The 15,420-nt window shown below is 35.8% G+C and overlaps 2 protein-coding genes across 2 annotated transcripts; both read right to left on the bottom strand.

Annotated features, from left to right (window-relative positions):
• Positions 1-1,322: 1,322 nt before the first annotated feature.
• On the bottom strand, positions 1,323-10,407 carry heca (hdc homolog, cell cycle regulator). Its single transcript, XM_073816822.1, has 4 exons — positions 10,053-10,407; positions 6,266-7,399; positions 3,001-3,155; positions 1,323-1,820 (listed from the first exon to the last, which is right to left on the bottom strand). The coding sequence occupies exons 1-4, from the start codon at positions 10,207-10,209 to the stop codon at positions 1,656-1,658; spliced, it is 1,611 nt and encodes a 536-aa protein (XP_073672923.1). The 5' UTR covers positions 10,210-10,407; the 3' UTR covers positions 1,323-1,655.
• Positions 10,408-12,524: 2,117 nt separating this feature from the next.
• On the bottom strand, positions 12,525-15,207 carry LOC141283581 (costars family protein ABRACL). Its single transcript, XM_073816879.1, has 2 exons — positions 15,147-15,207; positions 12,525-13,525 (listed from the first exon to the last, which is right to left on the bottom strand). Exons 1-2 carry the CDS (start codon positions 15,205-15,207, stop codon positions 13,341-13,343), a joined length of 246 nt encoding a protein of 81 aa, XP_073672980.1. The 3' UTR covers positions 12,525-13,340.
• Between the last annotated feature and the right edge of the window lie 213 nt (positions 15,208-15,420).

The raw sequence follows: 15,420 nt of genomic DNA, 5'->3' as shown, positions 1-15,420 counted from the left end.
TTTTATTTATTTAGCAAAGTGAGTGATACTCCATAATCTCAGCTGGCACATCGTTACAACAAGAAATACGATATTATCATAAAAATATCGGGAAAAAACTCCTAAAAACACACCTCTTCTCACTAACCCACACAATGTGAAGTACAAATGGCACAAATGCAGCAAGACAGGGCAACAATAATAGTGATTACTTCCTTGGCATGAACACCAAATTACATTTGGGCATCATTTAGTAAAAGGACTTTCAAAGTAAGTTAGATTGATGATGAATTATGTTAACTGCTGGTCACTGGCATACAATAACTCCTATTGCACACCATGATTTTTACTCAAGCAGCAGTTTCCATGGCAACAGCCTAAAAAGGCAAGCAGCTTTTATGCTTACACTGTTCAAAATGATTCAGTGTCTATACCTGCAAGTGAATATGTATTAACCTGTATTATATATAAATGCTTTCGCATTTTTTTCCCCACTACACATCCTGTACCTTGTACACATATTAAAGCATTGCAGGTTCCAATAGATATTTAGTTTGGATATGTTTCCATTGTACAGCGACCCTCCAAGTACACAAAGAAGCCGCCTTTGTCCTATTAAGCACATACAAATACGGAAGCAGACCCAAATACATTCGTTCTGTAGCAATAAACTACACTTTGTTAAAAATTTAAGATTCAGAGCAAGTCAGAGAATACTGAGTTATACCTGCAGGCAGTCCTGGCTTCTAACAGAATGTGAATTTATATCAGGAACAGCAGTTATGGTCATGAGTGGGAATGAGGGAGCCAGCGGGTCTGTACGAAACTTGACCTTTAGCCTGAAGCTTAAAATATAAAGGTATTAAAAAATACACACATTAAAATGTGTTTACTAAGCTTTGTGAAAACAACTGAGTGCATAATAGATCATTTAATCTTGAGTTACTGTACGTAGTAGCTACTGACATATTTTTGTAATTTAAGGGTTTAAAATTCGGTTATAGTTAGACAATAACAACCAAAAGAGTTTGTTGTTCCACAGGAGTTTCCAAAAATTGTTCTAGTACATTTCAGTTTTATGTAAAAATTGATTGATTTCTCTCACTCAATAAACGTTTTTGTCTTCTAAGATTCACAAACCAAAGGTTGTCCACATGAGAGCGCCTCATTATTTTATCAAAGAAGCTGCTTCATCTGCAATAATGATGTTCATTGAGCAAATGCTATTTGATATGGAAAACAGGAATTATGCAGACAGGCCCTGGGTGGATGAGATCGAGATCAAAAAGATAACTGACCAAGCCATGAAATAATTAATAATTACTCTGTGAGAAACAGAAGGCTCCTTTTATGTATTTTATTGTTTTCTTGTTTTTTTGTACAAAAGAGCAAATTTGGCATACAGAGATACATTCACTTGTCACAGTATTGTTGCTTTGTTTTTTAAATGCAAGCTCGAACATTTCAAGGATGGCGTTAGAATATACGCAAAAGCACACCCTCTTTCTTTTAATAAAAGACACGCTCTCTGACGATCAGCATTGTATGCTTTGATCCTTTCTATTTTGTTCCTAAAGAGAACTAGTTCCACACAAAGTGTCGACAAGAGCCCAAAATAAGTAATTCTATCAATAAAAAAAACAGGGAAAAATACTAGCATGCAAATGCAACTTTTGTCAATAAGCTTCGAGAACCTTAAACGAGGAGAATGGCTTTACAAAGTGATAGTCCAGATTTCCACAGTGAGGACACTGCTGTACATTGCTGTACTCTGAGAAATACTGCATGCCCACACGTACATCTATGACAGGTTTCCCACAATGCTTGCAGTTCAGCCGGGCCTAGGCAGATGGAGAGTGGTGGAGCATTTGATTAGTATTTATATATACAGTTGAAGTCAAAAGTTTACAAACTCTTATTTTAGCAAAATAAGAGGTTCTTTTTTATTTAGTACTGACCTGAATAAGATATTTCACTTAAAAGATGTTTACATACATTTTATAAAAATGATCCTGTTCAAAAGTTTACATACACTTGATTCTTAATACTGTGTTGTTACCTGAATGATCCACAGCTGTGCATGAGCCCCTTGTTTGCCCTGAACAGTTAAACTTCCAGGTCGCACGGATTCTTCGGTTTTTCAGCATGTTTGTGTACCCTCTCCAACAATGACTGTTTGATTTTGAGATCCATCTTTTCACACTGAAGTCAACTGAGGGACTCATATGCAACTATTACACAAGGTTCAAACGCTTTCTGATGCTCCAGAAGGAAACACAATGCATTAAGAGCCAGGGGTGAAAACTTTTGAATTTGAAGATCAGGGTAAATTTAACTTATTTTGTCTTCTGGGGAACATGTTAATATCTTCTTTAGCTACTGAAGGGCAGTACTAAATGAAAAAAGTATTATATTTAGGCAAAATACGAAAAATGTACACATCTCTTTATTTTGTTCAAAAGTTTTCACCCCTTGCTCTTAATGCATCGTTCTTCCTTCTGAAGCATCAGTGAGCGTTTGAACCTTCTGTAATAGTTGCATGTGAACAAATCAAAATCTTACAGTCATTGTCGGAAAGGGTTCAAATTCACAAAAATGCTTAAAAATCAAAGAATCTGGGACCTGAAGGACTTTTCTGAAGAACAGCAGGCAGTTTAACTGTTCAGGACAAACAAGAGACTCATGAACAACTATCCCTAAATGAAAAAAAACAGCTGTGGATCATTCAGGTAACAACACAGTATTAAGAATCAAGTGTGTGTAAACTTTTGAACAGGGTCGTTTTTATAAATGTACCTATTATTTTTTCTTATGGACTATGTAAACGTCTTTTATGTGAAATATCTTATCCAGGTCAGTACTAAATTAAAAATAACACGCGTTTTGTAATTTGTATGATCCCTCTTATTTTGCTAAAATAATTAACATTTTGCAGATTCTGCAAGGTGTATGTAAACTTTTGACTTCAACTGTAATTAAGTATATAATCTAGCATTTTCTGAGCACAAACAAATTGATTACCTGGCAGCATGGTGATGCAGCCAGTATGTCGTATGTGTACATTGTCCCCAGCTGGTGCCAGCTTCCATCCCACCTGGACTTGCACTTTATACATACGATTTTGTGCACTCCCTCCAGGCAGTCCACACAGATGGCATAAAGGTGCATCAGCCTCCCTTTAGAACATAAACAGAAAGCCCTTTAAACTGCAATTAGACTCTAATTAATGAAAATATATTCTAATAGGGATTTAATGACATGCCATGATCAAAGCATTATTATCTGTCACAGCTGCTTCGCTTCTTTACTAGAGAGAAGAAAAGGATTCGCTCTATTCCCAATGAACTCAAAGTAATTTATGTTCTTGGTACTTTGCTCAGAACCTTGCTTTACTCTTCAACGACAGTCATACTTCATTCTCAAATGCTATTTAATGATACTTGAATTGTTCCTGCTATGGTAAAAGTATTATCATGCACAGTTTATCAACTGACTCAGCTCAGTGTTATTTAATAAAAATGAAAAAAAAAAAAGCTGGGAATGGAAAAGTTTTTGCTCTTTTTGCTATATCAGCCATTAACAGCGTGCCTGCAATGTTCCAGAAAAGTCAACAAACTCTTTTCTAACCAGGGCAAAGAGACACACTCAATGAAAAAAATTGCAATGTTGTGAACCCATAGCAAAAACAAGGACATACTAAAAAATTAGGGCTGGGTTTTGACACAAATTTCACGATTCAATTCGATTCGATTCAATATTGATTATTTTGGATATACATCAGGTACAGTACATGCCACATTTTCTTGGCAGAACGCAAGTAATGCTGCAAAATATATATTAGAGTCAGTTGGCACTACATTACTACAATATTAAATGCTGACAGTGCGATGAAGTTTTTATAATAATAAAATTTCAATTACATAACTATGTTCTACTACAATTGCTTTTTTGAAATATAAACATTTAAATGGTGGCTGTCATAAAAACTTGACAGATTTATTCAAACAAATTAAACAGTGATGAACAGTAAAAACTATAATAAATATGTTATATGGTGCATATTTTTTAGAAAAATGCTAAATATAGTTAATTTTTCTAGCTGACTAATGAGTTCTGGTCACCAAATATGTTTTTCTGAGGTAAATGAGATACGAGACATTGCTTCCATCATATATTGATATTTTGTGCGGTTATAACACTGATAGAGCGATTACATAACACGGGACACGGATTACAGAAAGTTGTACACTTTCTTTTCAACATACCTTCAGATGTTTATTCATGTTTATTTCGAGCTGAAACTGGTATTAAAGCAGAGGAGACAATCAGTCCATGTGCGACTTCTCTTGAATTAAGGCGCAACAGCAATGCGTCACCCCACATTAAACAGTTTGAAATCTGAGACGTTCATAAACCGAAAACAGTCTAGACTAATTGATTTGTGATTTAAGAATCAATATCACTTCATAAAAATAAGATTCGATTAAAATCGAGAAATCGCTATTTTTTACCCAGCCCTACTAAAAATGTGTCTAATAATTATTTTCATTTTATGGCTGCTAAGCAGTAAATAGGCAATATTAAAATTCAATACAATTTTGTCTAAACAGATTAAAAATAAAAATCATCATATTAAATGTTCCAAGTGAATTCAGGCATCGCAATGTTATAATGTACAGTATAAAAATGGATATTCATTATGAGATTACATTACATTACATTAGCAGTGGACAGATTAAAATTTAAATTTAACAGTGCTATTAAATTATTAGTGTTTTTAAAGATGATGGCATCTAAATTGAAAAATAGGAGAAACAAGCAACTATTAAATATCCAGTATCTACGGAAGCCCGTTTCTGCCACTGAATAAAAAATAAAAATGGTAATTGCGACATTTTATCTCACAATTCTGACTTTTTTTCTCAGAACTGTGAGATATAAAGCACAATTGTGAGTTATAAAGTCAGAATTCCTTGATATAAAGTCAGAACTGCGGGATATAAACACAATTGCGTGAAATAAAGTCAGAATTGCGATCAGAACTTGCAATTCAGATTTTTTTTTTTGCAATTGCAACTTTGTATCTCACAATTCTGACTTTCTTTCTCAGAATTGTGAGATATAAACTGGCAATTGCGAGTTATAAAGTCCAGTTCTGAGGAGAAAAAAAAACTGTATATCTCACAATTCTGACTTAATAACTCGCAATTGCCAGTTTATATCACACCATTCTGACTTCATTTCTCATAATTACAAGTTCATATCTCAGAATTCTGACTTTATACCTTGCAATTTGCAACGTTATATCACGTAATTGTGACTTTATTTCTCAGAATTGTGAGTTTATATCTTGCAATTCTGAGAAATAACACTGCGATTGCGTGATATAAACTTGCAATTCTGTGAACATATCATTCTTTTTTTCTCCTCAGAACTGAAGTTTATAACTTGCAATTGCGAGTTTATATCTCACAATTCTGAGAAAGAAAGTCAGAATTGCAAGATACAAATTCGCAATTGCAAGAAAAAAAGTCCAAATTGCGAGTTTGTATCATGCCATTCTGAGAAAAAAAGTCCGAATTGTGAGATAACAAGTTGCAATAACCTTTTTTTATTTTTGATTTAGTGGCGGAAACGGGTTTCCATAAATATCAACCAATACTGATAAAATAAAAAAAGAATCCCTAAATATTACCTAGCAACTGATATGGTACACTGGAAATGTTCAAACAATTATTCAGGAAGTTTGCTTTAACTGAAACTTGTTTAAATAATAAAAATTTCATTCAATTTAAACAGAATTAAACTTTATAATTAACTTTGTAATATATGAATGAATTAATTTAGGTTTCTACAGCAAATCTTTTTTTGTGTAATTTATGGAACCCGGATGTGAAATAACACCTCCACACACATTTTTTTCTTTAAATATGTGACTCTGGACCACAAAATATTAAGTAGCACAGCTATATTTGTAGCAAAAGCCAACAATACATTGTATGGGTCAAAATTATAGATTTTTCTTTTATGCTAAAAATCATTAGGATATTAAGTACAGATCATGTTTTCTTTTTTTTTATTAGTAATATGCATTGTTAAGAAGTTCATATGGATAACTTTAAAGGTGATTTTTTTCATAATATTTGGATTTTTTTGCACCCTCAGATGATATGTAAATCTCAATTTCAAAAAATTGATCATTATGACTGGTTTTGTGGTCCAGGGTCACATATGTAAAGTAAACAAGCAACAACGCCTTCTGAGTGTGAATAGTGGATTTGCTCACCTTGTAAATGGCAGGGTACATCATACTCAATCTCATCATGGCGTGAAGGGCTTAAGAATAGCGTTCCGTCCACTAAAGGGAACTGCTCAAAGATGGGCAGGGTGTGATGGCAGAGGGCACAGTTCACCACATTGCGGTGACTCGCACTGAGCGCAGAGAGGATGAACTTCCTGAGATCCTCTCCCTGCCCGGCCTGGGCATCGTCCTCCATTCGCACATGATAGGTGTTGAGCTTGTGGCGGGGAACGTGCGTGAGCAGCTCCGAAAGATCCAGCCTCCTCAAGAACTGCACAGGGTTGTCTCCGGGAGAAAGCCGAGGGAGGCACATGTTAGCTGCTCCCTGTTCAAACTGAGCCATGCCACGTGGCATCCCACCTCCGGACAGCAAATGCTTCCTGTGGCCTTCCGTATGAAACGCATTCTTAAGAAACTCGCCCAGGTGCCTCGAACTCCGCGGCCCACCGAGGGACTGGGGAGAGAAGGAGGAGAAGCCCGATGGAGGGGACTGAGCGGGGGATTCGCAAGGGGAGCGGAGCCCGTGGGAAACCCCGCTGGCAGCATTGGGAGGACCAGCGTGACATCTCTCCTGACAGTTCTGCCAATCTGCCGATTGTCTGCGAGACAGTTCCTGGCTGGAGCCACGGTGTGCTAGCTTATGGCTTGCAGATGATTTCCCTTTCTTGGGCTCATCAGGAACTTCCGGACCACATCCGCCACAGGCGCCACCTCCTCCGGAGGCAACACCTCCTCCGGAGGCAACACTGCTGAGCTTCCCACTCCCTTTCTCCGGCATCTTTTTCTTGCGCTCGTCCTGCATGCGTTTCACCTGGTACCAGTCCGTGTCTTTTTTCAGGTGTCCCTGGCCGCAACGACAGGAGCAGAAGCGGAAGGCCAGATCGTAACCCTTTTTGGTCCACATGTTCTGTCTGCACTGCTTCTCGTTCCAGCTGCGGGCTCGGCCGATGCAGTTGAACTGCACCAGGATGCTGCTCTCCCACTCATAGAAGCACTGCAGGTGCATCCAATTGCCGTAGGGGCAGAGTTCACTGTTGCACACCACACGCTGGTAGTCGTCCTTCTCAAGATCAACGGGACGGCCCAGACTGCACACTAATGGGGTGGCACATGGGGCCTCTGCCAAACACAACGGCATATCATATTAATTTAGAATTGATGCAAGAGAAATAGCTCACATAAAATGACAATTTACAGTCATTTACTCACCCTCATGTCGTTTCAAAACTGTATGACTTTCTTTCCTCAGTAGAACAAAAAGAGATGTTAGAATGATTCACCTTCATTGTAGGTGAAAAGAAGATGCAGTGAAAGTGAATGGTGACTTATGCTGTCATTCTGCCTAACATCTTCTTTTATGTCCCAGGAAGAAAAAAAAAGAGCTTGGAACAACATGAGGGTGAGGAAATGTGAGGATTTACATTTCTGAGTGAACTGTTCCTTTAATGTAAAATATATGCAATGCAGATTACAATACCTTATATTATACACTAAAACGGAATAATTAATTTAATAAATGTGACCCTGGAACACAAAGCTCAATTTTTTTTTTGTTTTGAAAACATGAGGGTGCAAAAAATTCAAAATGCTGAGAAAATCGTATTTAAAGTTGTCCAAATTAAGTTCTTAGTGATGCATATTACTAATCAAAAATAACATTTTGATATATTTATGGTAGGAAATGCACAAAATATCTACACAGAACGTGATCTTTACTTAATATCCTAATGATTTTTGGCATAAAAGAAAAATCGAGAATTTTGCTCCATACTATGTATTTTTGGCTATTGCTACAAATATACCCATCCTACTTATGACTGGTTTTGTGGTCCAGGGTCACAAATAATGTTGTAAATAATAAACCCGAAAAGCAAACCTTCACCAAATTCATGAAGGGATGTCTATTTATAGACAATGTGATTCAAGCAGCTTCACTGACAGAATGCTCAATGTCAGTACATTCAATACATCAGTTCTATTTATGATTACTCTGTGGGTGCGAATCCACTCAAAAAGAACCAATATTACGCAACACTACTGTTGAATGAAGTCTGAATGTGTGTCTCATGAGAGGCAGTGAAAGACAATTATAAAACAAAGGCTCATTCCTCAGATTTGATTGGACAGCGCTGCTTTTCTGTTTGAATACTGTTTGTTCACTACCTTTCGAACTAGAATATTCAAAGTAAAGAGTGAAAGAATAGCATCTATGTTTTTTTAAAGTTGTATAAATTCGCTGGTAGTGTTTCCCCTAGCTCAGTAATTGCTCTGACTGGGTTTCTCTCAGTGTGCTGATGTGTTAAAATTAAAATATGGAGTGGAGTCAGGTGATTGAAGGATTACTTCCAGAACAAAAATGTACAGATAATTTACTCACCTCCTTGTCATCCAAGATGTTCATGTCTGTCTTTCTTTAGTCGTAAAGAAATTATGTTTTTTAGGAAAACATTTCAGGAATTTTCTCCATATAGTGGACTTCTATGGAGTTTGAGTTTGAACTTCCAAAATGCAGTTTAAATGCAGCTTCAAAGGGCTCTAAATGATCCCAGCCAAGGAAGAAGAGTCTTATCTAGTGAAATTATCTTTTATTTTCAAAAACAAATTACAATTTATATACATCTTAACCTCAAATTCTCATCTTGTCTAGCTCTGCGATGCACATGCGTACTCTGTGCACTCCGGTTCAATGCAGTTAGGGTATGTCAAAATACTCCCATCTCATGTTCTCCACCAACTTCAAAATCGTTCTACATCGCTGCAGAAGTAAAGACCCAGTGTTTACGAAGTGAACGTGCAAAGAAAGTCATTGAAGTTGGAGGAGAAAATTAGATTTAAGCGAATCGCAGACGTTTTTCATTTTTTTTTTTTTTTTAGTAAATACCTGATCGTTTCGCTACATAAGACTCTTCTTCCTTGGCTGGAATTGTTTTTGAGAGTTTTTGAAGCTGCATTAAAACTGCATTTTGGAAGTTTGAACTCGCAGGTACCTAGAAGTCCACTATATGGAGAAAGTTCCTGAATTTTTTTTTTCTCAAAAAACAATTTCTTTACAACTGAAGAAAGAAAGACATGGATGACAAGGGGGTGAGTAAATTATCTTTAAAGTTCTGTTCTGGAAGTGAACTAATCTGACAAAAGCATTCTTTTGAACGCTCCACTCCACTCATAAAAGTAGTTCCAATCCAGATTTTAACCTGTGCATTGCTTAGTGACCTGCAAAAGTTTTCTGAACTATTTTTGTTCCTGGTGAAGACATACAATTTGTCTAAAACTTACTTAAACTACTTGTCAATAAATGTTGATAAAAATAATTACGCTGCTGTAGTACTAAATATAACATGGCTGTGATTACCTGCGCCCTGATATTCAACAGCTCTCGCTGTAAATATTCCATTATTCATAGCTGCCACTCAAAAATAGATACCACCTTCCATTACCTCAAGAGCCAAAGCCATTCTATTCTGCACATCATTAGGGTGATATGACCTGCCATTACACATCATACACACAACACTGATCTCCAGATCACATGCAACTCTATGCCAAGTGCATCTACCCTTGAACAAGGCCTACGCAACCACCTTGTGCAGGACGATAAGTGAAAACACGGAAATCTCCAGCCAATGTCGTAACAATTCTGCTGGTGATGACGCGCACAAAACAAGTTGCTGCAAGTGAAAGAACATTAAAGGGAAGAGAAGGTAACGCACGCGCGCGCACGTTCAGAGAAACGTACCATTCGGTAGAACACTGACTGAAGTGACGTTCTTACCGCTTCTATTGTCGCTCGGCGGACCCGCTGTCGCTCCAGTCAACACCGAGGCAGTTCCTCCTGTAACCGCAGACGCACAGGCTCCATTTTCTTGCTCGTCCCCGCTACTGTTCGTGCGTTTATTTCTCTTCCCCTTGTTGCTTTTTTGGTTGGGCATAATGGTGCGCTCAGTATGAATGCAGCCTGTCAGCGATCGCCACCGATCTTTTCTGCGGATATCATGTCGAGGCTGCTTGACGATTTCACTGCAAATTGTAATGCACGGGGGATGCAGATGTTACAGTTCGATCATCATCCTCCAGATTTATGCAGGCAGTCTTGACAGCAGAGGTACACCATGAAGAAGGCGTGTCCCTCTCTTGTTTTGATTCCTGCTCTGAAGAGAGAACGTTCCTCTGGCCCCGCCTCCATCTCTGATCCAGACCCGGAGCTCAGAGTTATTAATAGCACAGACCTAAGAGGGAGTCCCGAGCAAATAATCGACACACTGCTAAAATTATTTAAGCCATACATGCTTTGCCACATATGGCTTTACAAGTGATAAACATGCTATTTGAGCTGTTATCTGACGAGATAAGACCTTAATTTTGCTCTTCGACATGATATTCTTCAAATTCAAGGGTCTAATTAGAACATAAAATGGTCTTTTAGCCAAATTTCATTGGAGAAGCATTTAAAGTTCCACAGAGAACTTGAGACAGTTGAGGTCAAAAGCTTACACACCTTGCAGAATCTGCAAGATGTTAATTATTTGACCAAACTAAGAGGGATAAATAAGTTAGTTTTTATTTAGTAGCCTACTGACCTGAATAAGATATTTCACATAAAAGACGTTTACATATAGCCCACAAGAGAAAAGTGTCGAATTTATAAAAATGAGCAGTTAAACTGCCCACTGTTCTTCTGAAAAATCTTTCAGGTCCCACAAATTCTTTGGTTTTTCAGCATATCTGTGTATTTAAACCCTTTCCAATAACGACTTTATGATTTTGAGATCCGTCTTTTCACACTGAGGACAACTGAGGGACTCGTATGCAACTATTACAAAAGGTTCAAACGGTCACTGATGCTTCAGAAGGAAACACAATGCATTAACAGCCAGAGGGCAAAAACTTTTGAACAGAATGAAGATTTGTACATTTTTCTTATTTTGCCTAATTGTTTGTTTGTTTTTTATTTAGTACTGCCCTTTAGAAGCTACAGAATATATTTGCATGTTTCCCAGAAGACAAAATAAGTTAAATATACCCTGATCCTCAAAATCCTAAAAGTTTTCATCCCCGGCTCTTAATGCATCTTGTTTCCTTCTAAAGCATCAGTGAGCGTTTGAACCTTCTGTAATAGTTGCCCTCAGTCAGTGCCGGCGTTATGGGGGGGCACTCGTGGGCCGTGCCCCCCCAAAGAGATTGTTGTGCTCCCCCTACACAGTTTTTAATAAATTTAATATATATCAAGAATAATTAAAATAAATTAAGCATTGAATGTTCCATGATTTTTCATGTAAAAAAAAAAAAGAGAAACTACAGTTGATGTGTGTTTTTGCGGCGTCTCGTGCGTCATTGTGTCTTTAGCATGTGTACTTGTATGAGTGTGCGCTTGCACTGTATTGGTTTTTTATGCCTCGTTTTTCCAAGTTATTGTTGTTTATTGTGTGCCCCCCTGTTAGTTATGGTCTGGTGCCGACTCTGCCCTCAGTGTCAAAAGATGGATCTCAAAATAATACATTCACTGTTGGAAAGGGTCCAAATACACAAAAATGCTGAAAAACCAAAGAATTTGTGGGACCTGAATGATTTTTCTGAAGAACAACTGTTCAGGACAAAGAACTCATGAACAACTATCATTAAAAAAAAAAAAAAAAAAAACGTCTGTGGATCATTCAGTTAACAACAAACATTAAAAATCAAGTGTATGTAAACTTTTGAACATGGTCATTTTTATAAACTCAAGTATTATTAATTTTGTAGACTATATGTAAACATCTTTTATGTGAAATATCTTATTCAGGCCAGTAATAAATAAAAAATAAGACGCATTTTGTATGATCCCTCTTATTTTGGTAAAATAATTAACATTTTGCAGATTCTGCAAGGTGTATGTAAACTTTTGACCTCAACTGTATGTGCTTTAAAGAACCTAGAAATGGATCTTCACAGCTGTATCACCTAGAACCTTGTTCTTAAGAACATTTTTCCAGTTTTCCAAAGAACCATTTTAGGTGCGAATGCCTTTCAAAAATTCAAAGCCAAATCTCTAAATGTCCATTTTAACTAGGCTCATTTATTCAAAAACGAAAACAGTTGTAAATGTAAAAGATAAAATGTCTGAACTCCAGTTTGTGTATTTATAAGACAGAGTTTATTGCACTTTTAAATAAACCGTCTCCAGCCATTTGAGAAGCAGATGAACCATCACAAGAAAGACATCAACAGAAATGTAAAGTCAGTTTTAAATGCATACATTTATCTTTAAAAAAAAAAAAAAAAGATTAAAAACTCTTCCCAAGCAAATTCCGCAGTCAATTTTATTCACCCCACTGTCATAATAATGACTCAGTACAAAGTTGTAAACATACTCCCTCTATGTAATCATTGATGAAGTCTTTATTTCCAATTGCTCCTCATATTGAGGTCTTCCTGAGCTTCAAATGGCACAAACGGCACCATTGGGAGACTTATAACATTTGTACAGACATAAATCATGAGAACAGCACAAGTACAATGTGTTTTTTTTTTTTTGCAAGAGCTCTATAACAGAATATCACACTGGAACAGTTTTGTTTGTGATGATTTGTTGAACTTGGCTCTTTTTGAAATCATACAGCAGATAAATGTTACTTAATATTTATGTTTACCAGCCTTTGCACATATAACATAATTTTACAATAATGGTACTGCAAACAAACAATCTCATGATTAAAGACAGTCAGATCAAATCAATACAGTCAGAATACAACAATAGAGGTATAATTTGTAGAACTGACATTAACCTGTGTGGATATTTATAATTAGCTCGAAAACAATGTTTGATGAATTCACTCAGTCTTAGAAAACCAGTAACATGATCATGCACACTATAATGAGCTGTTTGAACAGGGAAGATTGCTACTTTTCCAAAAACTTTGTGCAGATCACTCCCCTGAGAGAGAAAAGGTTGCCCTATAAAAATATTCCAATCCAGTATACAAAAATGTTACATTCTCAAGTATATTTCCATATCAAAATGTAGCAATGGCATGTCAAAAACACATTTGTACTTTTTACTTGGGTTTAGAAAAGACTGTTAAATTCAGTCCTGCAGTAAAATGACATCAACGTTGTCGTGAACTCCTTGCAGTAAGAGCTCGCCTTCAAATGAGATGATCTTCTTTCGCTTGGCCGCTTTCAGCGTTCCGACCAGAGCTTCAAAGAGGTTGGCGCATTGATCATCGTTAAACAAGACTCCAAATTTAACGCTGATCTTTCCATCTGCATCTGTGAGACAGTGAGGGTGGTCAGGGGTCGCTCGAAATCAAAACAACTCTGAATGGCTTATATTAACACTTATGTACTTAATAAAGCACCAAAACAATATAGAATCAACGTTAGCGAATCTCAAAAGAAAAGCAAGCAGTACGGAGGAATCATCAGTCTGGTTTGAGTAAATACTGTAGAATACTGAGAGTACAGTTTGTCAACTAATAGAAACTAAATGTGCAACTAAAGTCATCACAGAAAAGAAAAAAATCTTTTGATATACTGCTCCCATTTATTCAGAACTCCTTATCTAAAGATGTGCATTAGTAATAAATTATGACGTGTAAAGGTTATATAATATACAATATTTTAGAGCATATTAGAATAACTTCTAAAGGATCACGTGACATTGAAGACCGAGTTATAGCTGCTGAAAATTCAGCTTTGCCATCACTGGAATAAATTACATTTTAAAATATATCAAAATAGATCACATTTATTGCATCAAATTGTAATAATATTTCACCAGTCAAAAGTTTTTGAACACCAAGACTTTTATTGTTTTTAAAGAAGTCTCTTCTGCTCACCAAGTCTGCATTTATTTGATCCAAAGTACAGCTAAAACAGTAAAATTTTTAAATATTTAGACTATTTAAAATAACTTTTCTATTTGAATACATTTTGAAATTTTATTTATTTCTGTGATTTCCAAGCATCATTTTAGCATCATTTCTCCAGTCGCATGATCCTTCAGAAGTCGTTCTAATATTTTGATTTGCTGCTTAAAAAAAAACATTTATTATTACTATTATTATTATGTTAATAACAGCTTTCTTTAATGAATAGAAAGTTCAGAAGAAAAGCATTTATCAGAAATAGAAATCTTTTGTAACATTATAAATGTCTTTATCATATAAAAGTAAATAAAATAAGTATTAATTTCTATATTCTATATAAAAAAATACTGATTTCAAGCTTTTGAATGGTATAGTGTATGAAAAGCTAGTTATGAAAGCTTTTTATTTCAGATAAATTCTGATCTTTGGATCTTTCTGAAAAAGTGTACTCAACTGTTAATACGAATAATAATAATAAAAAATGTTTCATGTAAGAATGATTTCTGAAGGATCACACTGAAGACTATAGTAATGATGCTGAAAATTTTGCTTTGATAACAAGAATGAATTCAATTTTAAAATATATTCAAATAGAAAACAGTTATTTTAAATAGTAAAAATATTTAAAATACACTGTTTTGGCTGTACTTTGGATCAAATAAATGCAGGCTTGGTGAGCAGAAGAGAATTCTTAATAAAAAAAAAAACATTTAAAACTTTTGACTGGTACTGTATATATATCTACATCTATATCTCCAAACCAATAAGCAAATTTGTGACAATGATCATGTAAAATTTTTTGTAAAGTCAGATGTTCTTCCATTGAAGCACAAGTTACTCTTAGAAAATGGGACTAAAGTACTAAGACGTTTTAAAATTCAAATTCATGTAAATTTTCAATTCAAATTTTTTACTCAAATTTTCATAATATAATGGATAAAATAGACAAAAAGGAGCATTTTCACTGGAGGTCTTAGACTTTATCCCTAACAAATGATGTTGATCAAAAATAGTAGACTTACTTTTACTGCCCAGTCGACGAATCTCATCAACGAGCAGTGTAACTTCATGTTCCACATTCATTTTTGTCACTGAAAGTATACATGCATGTTAATATTGTACAGGCCTTACTTTTTAATTACTCTATACTTATTTCTGCATTATGTCATGGAAGACTTCACAGCCTGTTTTGAGGTTCAAGTTTGAATATGTGAACATATTACACAAAAACTGCAAATAATAATAAATAATAACTCGTCCTAAACATTCCAATGTGGATTACAACAATAAACATCC

The sequence above is a fragment of the Garra rufa genome, chromosome 13 (assembly GCF_049309525.1).
Source record: "Garra rufa chromosome 13, GarRuf1.0, whole genome shotgun sequence".
NCBI lineage: Eukaryota > Metazoa > Chordata > Actinopteri > Cypriniformes > Cyprinidae > Garra > Garra rufa.
This window is presented reverse-complemented; position numbering and strand designations above follow the sequence as displayed.